The following is an 11404-nucleotide window of genomic DNA, read 5'->3' as shown; positions in this document are numbered from 1 at the left end:
TAAATAAATATCATGGATATTGGTCATAAATGGTTTCATGTTTCCATCATAGGAGAATTGCAGAATAAGGAGAAGGAGGAGCAGCAACTGGAGCAGCAGGAAGACAAGGAGGATGAAGAGGAAGAGGAGAAGGAGACGGCAGTAAAGAGGGTAGAGAAGCAAGATTGAGGAGAGCCCAGCATAAACATCACTACAAATACCCATTCACGGGTTGTATCCTTAAGCAAAAATTGTATTGCCTCACCTGTGATAAAGCAGTAGTTCTTTGTTGATGTTTCCTTTGTAACAAAAGGTCATGACATTTTCAAAGAGAATAGTGTTTGGCATAGAGGATAAGATATCTGTTTTCTTTAATTATAAAATATGAAGTCATGTTCTGGTTCATCAGTCTTCTAAATTGGTCTGCTCTTCCTGGAGGGCGGGACCATAACTAACACGAGAAGGTCACTCCTTTGTTTCTAGTCTGCTATCCTTGTTTGACCTATCATACATAATCCCCACACTTCCTAACTTGGGGAAGCAGAAAATGATGGGTGGACTAATGCCTACATGTTGATATTCCAACATAACATGTAGATGAGTTAAGTTTAACTGTAATTTTAAAGTGTGTATATTAAGATGTATCAATATTTCTTACCATGTAGTTTGCTGTTTGTTAGTGCCTTTGGGCTATTAGTTTGCTTTATGTTCACTAGAACATGAATACCTTAGATCTACTAGAACAGTACCTAGTATTGTTGGATAAATGAAGTGGTGAAGAAAACCAGAGGTAAGAAAGGAGAAGAGAGGGAGAAGAAAGAAAGAAGAAAAGAAGAAAATCATTTGACTTTCCCCAAGTAATCGAAGCAGTTTATTTTTAAAATCAGATATAGTTCAGTAGTTACTGAACCATGGGCCAGGCACAATGGCTCATGACTGCAATCCCAGCACTACTTGGAGGCTAAGACAGAAGGATTTTTGTGGTCAAAAGTTCAAGACCAGCATGGGCAACATAGCAAGACAATTTAAATTAAATTAACCAAGAGTGATAACACATGTCTGTAGTCCCAGCTAAACATGAGGCTGAGGTTGTAGGACCACTTGAGCCCAGGAGTTCCAGGCATCTGTGAACTATGATCTCACCAATGCACTCAAGACTGTGCTATGCAGCAAGACCCCACCTCTGGAAAAATAAAATAGTTACTGAACCCTATGTAACTTTTTTCCACTCAGAATGTAAAGAGATTGTGTTTGTTTTACACATGAGAAGAAACTTATCTATAATGCTTATAAATCTCATGACAAAAGACTAAGAATAATATCTATCTAATTTGATTTGAATTATTTATTTGCCTTAAGAAATGATTTATATTTTCTTGTATATTACCCAGAGAGTAATCATAATTTCCAGTAAGGCTGTTCCAATACAGCATAAAAATTTACCTAATAAATACTTCCTTAAAAAATCTGATACAAAATTAAACCACAAGTTATCTTTACTGGTTAAAGCCTAAGGATAACTAATGCATTCAAGAGACAAATATGTGGTTGTATTTTTTTTAATTTTTTGTGGAGATACGGGTCTCATTATGTTGCCTAGGCTGTTCTTGAACTTCTATACTCAAGCAATCCTCCTGCCTCAGCCTCCCAAAGTGCTGGGATTACAGACATGAGCCACTGAGACCAGCCTTGTTTCAAACTTCACAGTACCCAAAGAATCACCTGGAGATATTGTTAAAATGCAAACCCCTTAGGGCAACCCCAATATTCTGACTCAGCAAGTTTGCGAAGGTGGACTAAGAATTTACATTTCCACAGGCTCCAGCTGATGCTGTCTGTGATGGTCCCATATGGCACACTCTGAGGAACAATGCACTAGGCTGTATAACTTACCTCAACTTTATACATAAGTTTTTGATATTTGTTTCTTAGTACATTGAATTATCCAACCAGCAGTGAGTAGGGTAATTTTTACACAAATTTTCCTAGGAATGTAATGAAAACATTTTTTCCTTCACTCTAGTGTAATCATGTCAACACATGGCTGCTATGGAGAAATATGCAGCCTTAAAAACTCCAGGAAATTAAATTGAATTTCCAAATACATATATTCAGTCATATGTGAGATATGTATCAGTGAGCACTTAGAGTCATTTCACCATAAATATAAGAATTTTTTATCATATAGTACCCAAAAGATTACTGAATTTGGCAAATGTTTACATTCACTTTATAACTTAAAATATTCTAAAGTCAATGGAAGATGGTAAAAGTATGAGATACATAATGATTTGAAGAAAAACTCTTGAAGTATATGAAGACTATTATTTTATTATGCCAGTTACCATGAGTTATCAGAGAACATGTAAAATCTTGATAACATGGTAAGTATTATTTTTGTCATAGAGTTGTTCCACCTTGGACACATACTTGTGGAAACATCTTTATCACTGCAATCATTTCTATGCCTGGTTTCCTCCAGCATGCTTTTCCGTCATCTGACTCACTCACGGCTAGACTAACACTGGGATTAACATGCAATGGGTACAGTTGTTTCCTGATTACTTTGTCTTCACAATCATCTATTGCAAAATCACTTTGTTACGGTTATTTTTATCATTTGTAGAGACAGATTTTGGGCATTACTTTTAGTTTCCATAATGTGATCTCATAATTGCCATTATTTAACAAAAACAAATGGGGGACTTCAGAGTGTTTAAATACATTGGCCCTCTAGGGTAGCACATCATCTCTTAAAGCTTCACTTCAACTTCACTATTTCTGTAGTCTCATCTTGAGTAAAAGGTAATATGTTCATGTATAATCGAATATGTTATCTTAGTCTAGAATGTTGCTTCCTAAAATCTTTTGAAAACTAATTATAAAAATGTGTATTTATGTAATGATAATTTCTCATAAACAATTGAGAGAAATGATGACCTTCTTAGGATCTGAAGGTAAGTTGAGAATCTCAATAACTATACTTTGAAATCAGCAATCATCATGCAAAGTAAATAATGTGGAATATGGAGGCATATTCCAACTTCTCTCCTGATGGAACTTCTGAAAAGCTTTTTATTTCCTTGTCTACGTACTGGCATCTACTCTGCTACTTACTACTTTTACCTTTATTTGAAGTTCATATTTTAAGAAAATAGCATACGTTCTCTTTTTTGCAAATGTATATATTGTTTCACAAGTTTAACTTTTAAAAATTTACTTTTTTCCCATAAGTAAACATTTCTCACTACCTTTCATTGACCTTTCCATCATTTTAAACAGTTATGTCATTCTGCATAATAAAAAATGTTGTATAACAGTCATGCTTTACTACCTTACTGTTTTATATTATTTAAGTTGTTTTCATTCAGTTGTGATATGGCAGAAAACAAAGATTTTACTATTTCATATTTTTATTATTTTTCATTGGGGAAATATTTTTTTAAAACCATTACATATGTATTTATATATCTATGTCTGTATATCCATCTTTCAGTTTATCAAGGTTGGTAAAACAAAACTACTCTTCTATGAGCATTTTTTGATTCCATACTTTCAATAAAATTTACAGGTATAAAATACACTAAAGTTTTTATGCTTTTTGTATTATAAAATGACTGATGGGTAGGTTTATCTATCAGGTGATAGAAAAACCCCAAAATACATATTATTTTTACAGTTACTCCAATACCAGAAATTTCCTTTTTTTTTTTTTTTTTTTTTTTTTTTTTAATTTGAGACGGAGTTTCGCTCTTGTTGCCCGGGCTGGAGTGCAATGGCACAATCTCGGCTCACCACAACCTCCACCTCCCGGGCTCAAGTGATTCTCCTGCCTCAGCTTCCTAAGTAGCTGGGATTATAGGCACTCACCACCATGCCCGGCTAAATTTTTATTATTATTATTTTTAGTAGAGATGGGGTTTCTCCATGTTGGTCAGGCTGGTCTTGAACTCCTGACCACATGTGATCTGCCCACCTTGGCCTTCCAAAGTGCTGTGATTATAGGCATGAGCCACCACGCCTGGCCAGAAATTTCAGTTTAAATAACTGAGGCAAATCAGTGAATAAGTAACAAAGCAAATGCCATAAATCATGAGTTCTGCTTTATGTTTTGGAGATTTGGGGTTATTAATAACAGTAATTTTTTTATAATTAGGTAAAAATTATTCTTGTAATGTTTTATCACAAGTTATTGGTAAAAGAGATTAGAATAATGAAGACCATTACCTTTATATGAATTACTCTATAGTTTTCAATAAACAGGTAAAAATGTCATTTATTTGTAACTCTTGTGGCAATTATGTGTTTCACTGAAAATGTCTTTATTTAGATGTTTATAATTTACAAATAAATAATCTAACATTTTTTGTTTAATAACAAAGGAACTGGGTTAACTGGCTTATACTGTTTATGATAACATATCACAGTCCCAGATTAGGTTAATTTTGTTGAATGAGATTATTTAAAATATTAAGTCATCTTCACCAATTCAACTTCTCAAAGGAGGTATGAATATTTTCTCTGTGACTTCTTATCAGTTTGATTGTTCTCTAACCAATATCATTGATGTTCTAATCTGAAGGTTACACCATTTTTGCAACTCTCAAGACAGAAATCTGGCTCATTTTCAGTAACGTTATTATAAAGCGATTGCCCATTGCTGGTCATTCTAACATCCAAACATCTCTTTACACTGTACCTTAAATATCATCCCTAATGTCATTATTTAAGGCGCCCCATAATATCCAGTTCTATCTTCCCTACATTTTGAACTGTTCCAGTTTTATCTTCTGATAAACTGCTCCAGTTTTATCTTCCCTACATTTTGAACTGTTTGCACTTTCAGTATGGTATCCTCTCTCTTTTTCATTTTCTTGCAGTCACCCAACACCTCTTTACTCATCCCGCATAATCCAACTCAAGCTTTACTTTCTTCCTTACCTTCATACCCCTATTCTCTTGGTCTGTGTAACGTGTTGATTTGTGTGTTTCTCTAATGCCTTAGCGTTTCCATGTCAGTACACTCACTTTTACTTATCAGTGTCTCCAACAAGTCTCCAAGTTTCATGATGTCAGGCAATGGGTTTTAATTGTCTTTCTATCTGGAGTGTGTCTCCCAGTGCTTTGGAGCATAGCATAATCAATAAACTTTTGATGGGCGAATGCAAGAAAAAATGTGATACTGAATTTCCACATATATTTTCAGAGAACCCAGACAACTATGAAGTTCCTTGTCTTTGCCTTCATCTTGGCTCTCATGGTTTCCATGATTGTAAGTATATCAGGACATTTGAAGAATATGTTCTCAGTACCTATCCCAAGAGTCTCTCTATTCCTTGTGTTCTGGCATATATTGGTGTTTACTTGAATACAGCTTTATATGTTTAAATGTTTCCATATGAACTTTTTTTTGTACTAACCTACATAAGTTATATAAGGATTTAGAATAAATAGTCATTATTCATCTACAGACACTAAAGTATATTTAGCTTAGTGTGAAATAAAAGATTTACTGAACTTCTTAAATATGTGGAACTGAGAGCTTGTAAAAGTATCTTTAAACATGTGATGCTCTAGACAATCTGAAGTTAGAAATCTCAGGAATGAACTAGGTGCACTTGAGTGGAATTCAAGTATTAGAAGATGTCAAAGTAGAAATTTTCAAGTCGTTCCTTGCAAAAACTAACTTAAAATTAGTATACAATTATTTAGCACACACTTTCTAAAATAAAGCTGCTTATTTTTAACTATAAAACAAAACTTCAGATCTATGACATGTTATGAGTTCCCAGCTTGTATTGTCATTTACTACTGTGTATCACTAGGTAAAGCACTTGACTTCTCTGGAGCTCTTTCTTCTACTCTACTTCCTTCTCTTTCTCCTGTCCCTTTTCTATGACATTAGTAGGAAACTGGCCATGAAAGAATAAAAATACCTCAACTTACCTGGTAAATTCTAACAGATATTTCAAAAACTAATTTGATTATAAAATCACAGTATACCACATTATTTGTTATAAAAGGATAGGTGTCTAAAAAATAAAAAATAAAAATGTAAGGAAAACAGAGAAAAACATAATGCTTGTCTCTGTCAGTAAATAAAAGTTATGTGTAAGTAGCCTTTGAGCTGCTGAGAACATATTCTTATGAAAAAATACAAAGTTTCACTTTTCATTCACCAATGATAACCATTTACTCCCTTTTACACACAAAACAAGTATAAGTCCAAATAAATTTATATTTGAATATAGCACACTAATTACAGAAAAGCATACTCTTAACTCATTTTAAAGATGTCATGAAGCAAAAATAACTAATTTAGTGTCTATCGATGATTTGCCTACATCCGGTTTACTCACAACTGTAGCTGCTGAGTTCATTTTTGTACTCAATCTGGAATTATAACATTAAGATACTAACTATTGTCTCATTTTCTGTTTTCTAAGGGAGCTGATTCATCTGAAGAGGTGAGTCATTTTCATTCACTGGAAAACTTGTTTTCAGTTTTGTCCTCCCTACATTTGTATTGAATTATTAAACTTTTCTTCATTTTTCACAGAAATTTTTGCGTAGAATTGGAAGATTCGGTGTAAGTATTCTCTGATAATGCTGTGTAGTCCAAATAAATTGTGTTCTCTGATTACTTATTCTTCTAGAAGAACCAATACTTATTTCTCAAATATGTGTAGTAGTTGCAAAAGTGTGCTTTGTTTTCCTCTATTTATGATACACAGGTAACAGTCACAAATGTATTGTGTCCTAACAACATTTAAGTTGAAACTCATAGTGCCAACCTGAAGAAACCAGTTACTCCCTGAGCCCTCAAGTATCATCTCCTAAGTAATCACTTTGACCTAAAAAATAGTTGAAATTCTAATTCTGTTAATTATAATATACGCCTCATGGAGCATAAAGGCTGATAATTACACATAAAATATGGTAAGTTTGCACCTTCTGATATTTGTGACGGTGATAAACTCATTAAATTAAACAGGTCATGATAAATGAGATAGCAAATTTCATTTATTTAACATTTTTCTTAATGTGTGTATCTTAATGTCCCAGTATGTTGACATATAATGTCAATGTGATAGGGTTGCAAAAGATCCCCTAACTAATATAGTGAATACATGGATTAAAATAACACCAAATAAAAAGATACTCTAAAAGGGATGATGGTTATTTGTGTTAACAGAAGGAAGAAGTATTAAGGAATGTAGGAATCGTAAGAGACAGTAAGCTCATTAAAAGAGTGACTTGAAGAAACACCACATAAGCTGAATTTAGTAAATGTCTCCTTCCCATAATACTCAAAGGTGGGCAAAATGGTTGCTGGGAGGTAGTATTTTGAAGAAAATTTAAAACCTCTTTGGAGTGGTAGCCTATAATCGGTGTTCCTGCATGTAAAATAAAACCACAAAACTGTGAACATGCCGTACAAAGGTAAACACTCAATCATTTTTACCTGCTTTTAAAATGTGTTTATAACCAAAAAGAAAAATCTAATTGAAAGTTTGGAAAAAAATCTTATAAGTAATATGTAAGTTCCTAAAACTTTAACAATCTAAGATTCTAATAAAAATGCTTGCACTGTCATTATCTCAATTTTCTGCAATTTTCTTTCTCCTTGTGTGTATACAGTATGGGTATGGCCCTTATCAGCCAGTTCCAGAACAACCACTATACCCACAACCATACCAACCACAATACCAACAATATCCCTTTTAATATCATCAGTAACTGCAGGACATGATTATTGAGGTAAGATGGGTTTAGTGACATTTTTTTACTTTCTGTATCAGTGCTGACAGTTAAAAGAAGAAAAACAAAAACAAGCCATTAAACCAACAGCAGTTCCAGTATAAGAAAGCAGCCAGCTATATAGCTCCTTGAAATGTATTAATTTATATAAATGCTTCTGAGATAAAGTCTCTGTCCTGCTATGGTTAGAAGGCTGTGTTATAGGGTGGGGAACACCAGGGTTTGTATGCTGGCCCTGACAACTACTAGTTTCATGACTTTGAACTACTCCTAATGCTCCCGAACCTCAGTTTTCTCATCAAAAAATTGTGTATTATGATAACACTTAAATGTGCTTTTTAGAATTGGTGAGACTTTTGAAAGACATATCACATAAAGTCTCTTGATCAGAAAGGTTTGTAGTTATAACTGCAGGGCTTCCCTGCCACTAAATCTGTACCTAGGTGTTGCTTAAAGTTTTCACTCCCAAAATGCAATCTTTGGAGAAGCTTCCATCTGGGAACCATCTGGGAACTTGTGAGAAATTTGCATTTTATACCCTAAGTAACTCTACTGAGCAATTACTATAGAAATTATTAACATAATGCTAACAAGAAAATATGGAAATGTTATCAATTTCTTTTTAGAAAGTCAGTTTTACCTATCTCTACACATTAAATGTTCTAAATTCTATGAAAAAAGAATATTTCAAAACAAAATAGAGCAAACTGTTGGAGATAAGGGAGGATTGTTCTACAAAGTTAAAATAGTCCAAAGGATTTCAATTATTTTTCAGTGCATTTGGGAGATTATATTCCAATTCAATTCTCTATTGCCATTAATGATACAGGGAAGAGCCTGAACTTGATCTCCTAGGTTTTAGGTAATAGCTGATGACATTTAATCAAGAAAAGATGTATTGAAATATTATTTACAGGAAATGCATATAAATGAAATGTGTAGGCTATATTTAAGTAGAAGAATAAAATAGTATGATGATTGAAAAACAATTTAAATTTGAATTTAAATTGTAGATGCTGAATGATAATTTTTATTTATTCAGGAACCAATTTAATAAGTGTTTAATTGTCTACTCTGTGTCAAATATTATTTTGGGCCCTGCATTTTATAAACTATAATTGTATATAATATCTACTCTGTACCAGGCCAGAATATAAATGTGTTTACAGGGGTAAAAATTTTACAGATAATCTGTTATTTTTTTTTCTGTGCAGGCTTGATTGGCAAATACGACTTCTACATCCATATTCTCATCTTTCATACCATATCACACTACTACCACTTTTTGAAGAATCATCAAAGAGCAATGCAAACGAAAAACACTATAATTTACTGTATACTCTTTGTTTCAGGATACTTGCCTTTTCAATTGTCACTTGATGATATAATTGCAATTTAAACTGTTAAGCTGTTTTCAGTACTGTTTCTGAATAATAGAAATCACTTCTCTAAAAGCAATAAATTTCAAGCACATTCTTACATGTATGCTCCTTATTTTTCTCTTTTCTATGTATAGGAATAATGATTTCTTTCATCATCTTCTTTCCCAGTTTGACTAGCACAGATTGAAGCCCATAATGTCAGAGGTCCTTATTTATAATTTAGTCTGTCATATTTTATGTGTTACAAACATGGTACTCAAACTCACTTATTATTAGAGCTATTTATGCCAAGATTTGATTTGCCCATGGTTTCCTTTGCCACATCACAGTTGCTAAGCCTCCAAAGCACTCACTTTTTTTTTTTTTTTTTGAGACGGAGTCTCGCTCTGTCACCCAGGCTGGAGTGCAGTGGCACAGTCTCGGCTCACTGCAAGCTCCGCCTCCCGGGTGCACGCCATTCTCCTGCCTCAGCCTCTCCGAGTAGCTGGGACTACAGGCGCCCGCCACCACTCCCGGCTAATTTTTTTTGTATTTTTAGTAGAGACGGGGTTTCACCGTGGTCTCGATCTCCTGACCTCGTGATCCACCCGCCTCGGCCTCCCAAAGTGCTGGGATTACAAGCGTGAGCCACCGCGCCCGGCCAGCACTCACATTTTTTATCTCAGTCCCTGTAGGTCAGAATAACCACCACGTCACTCTACAGCAGTATGTAGGCACTCTGCATGTAAACCATCTAATGCCCTCCATTAGTTTTTCAGCAATGACTTTTATTCAAGAAATATTTATTGAATGACCCCAGCTGTCAGGCCCTCTTCTAGATGCTGCAGACAAAGAGAGACAAAAGTCCTGTCTTTGGAGAGTTTACATAGTAGTTGGGAGATGCAGATACAAAGTAAATAAATAGTACATATCTTAGGCAATGATAAGTGCGCTAAAGAAGTATAAGCATGTCTAGGGCACAGAAACAAATTTAAATAGGATAGTCAACAAGAGACTATCTGACATAGTGACATTTTATGAAAGATATGAACTAAGCATGAGAGCGAATATGGAGAAATAAATTTTCCAGCAGAAAAATAGCAAATGCAAATTTATTGTGATAGAAACATGTTTGTTTCATTAGGGACAAATTCAAGGAGACCAATATGGACAGAGAAGGCAAGTGGATCAAAATAAATTACGTCACAGCATAAGGGATACGCAGGTAACTAAAGCTTTGTGGCCCATGTTAAGTCTTTGATTTGAGATGGATGACATTGGAGAGAGATATAATCTTATTTATATTTTGGAATGAATCATAGATATCCACACTTGGGCCTTACAGAAATCTGTGGGTCCTTCCTATTTTTATGTCCTTTTATTCTATGTGTTCCTTTTAAAATTTATTTTATTTTCCTCTAAGCCAGTACTTCATATTTTTCATTCACTATATACTTGCAATAACTCAAACAACTCCAGTGAACTTCTGGGTTAGGGTAACTCTACATGCTAATATCTCAATCCTATAAATCCCTAAATTTTATATCATGTTTCTTTATCAAAACCTAGAAATATAGAAAAAATGTGATTTTTTGTTTTCTAAATTTGGAGTACAACATTGCTCTCCAAGTTTTTTCCATGTATTTGATGCAATACCTCTCTCATTAACCTACAATAAATTGCCCCAATATTTGTTTTCTGAAGGATCCAACTCATCTCACTCAGTAGTCAATTTCAAAATAATAATAATAATAATAATAATAACAACAACATACATATTTGAAAGGAAAAGTGAATTCATTAGGCATAAGTGTCTTAAACTTCTTACTCTCACTTTTAATAAATTAATCTATATCTGATCAGATTTCTAATTCTCAAAGTCTTAAAGGTGAAGGTGACTGTCATGTTTTCCAAAGATATTTTTTCATTATTCTTTGTTTTGCATTTTCTCCTTTATTCTCAGAGAAATTTTTGAAACTAAGATGTTCTTTCAAATGAATACTATCAAGCTAAAAATAATAATAAAACAACCTAATATTTACCTTTAAATAATGTATATTTTAAATTTCTCATATATATGAAATATATAAATATATAAATCATATTTCATATTATATATTAATATATGAAATATATTTTTTCATTTAATTCACTTTCAACTATTATTATAACATGGTCTGGGTAACTAAATTGTAGTTTAAAGAAATTACAGAATCCCCTATTTCACTACAACTTTTATTCATTGTGATTAACATTTTCCCCTTGAAATTTCATCCCTTTTGTTTCCATTATGTATGTATATT

General features: G+C 33.4%; 1 protein-coding gene across 1 annotated transcript; it reads left to right on the top strand.

Annotated features, from left to right (window-relative positions):
- The first annotated feature begins 2698 nt into the window (after positions 1-2698).
- STATH (statherin) lies at positions 2699-9221 on the top strand. The gene is made up of 6 exons (XM_001161059.4): positions 2699-2784; positions 5186-5251; positions 6426-6446; positions 6539-6568; positions 7621-7740; positions 8955-9221. Exons 2-5 carry the CDS (start codon positions 5201-5203, stop codon positions 7705-7707), a joined length of 189 nt encoding a protein of 62 aa, XP_001161059.1. The 5' UTR covers positions 2699-2784; positions 5186-5200; the 3' UTR covers positions 7708-7740; positions 8955-9221.
- Positions 9222-11404: the final 2183 nt, after the last annotated feature.

The sequence above is a fragment of the Pan troglodytes genome, chromosome 3, assembly GCF_028858775.2.
Source record: "Pan troglodytes isolate AG18354 chromosome 3, NHGRI_mPanTro3-v2.0_pri, whole genome shotgun sequence".
Classification (NCBI taxonomy): Eukaryota; Metazoa; Chordata; class Mammalia; order Primates; family Hominidae; genus Pan; species Pan troglodytes.
Note: the sequence above shows the minus strand (reverse complement) of the source record. Positions and strands in the feature narration are given on the sequence as shown.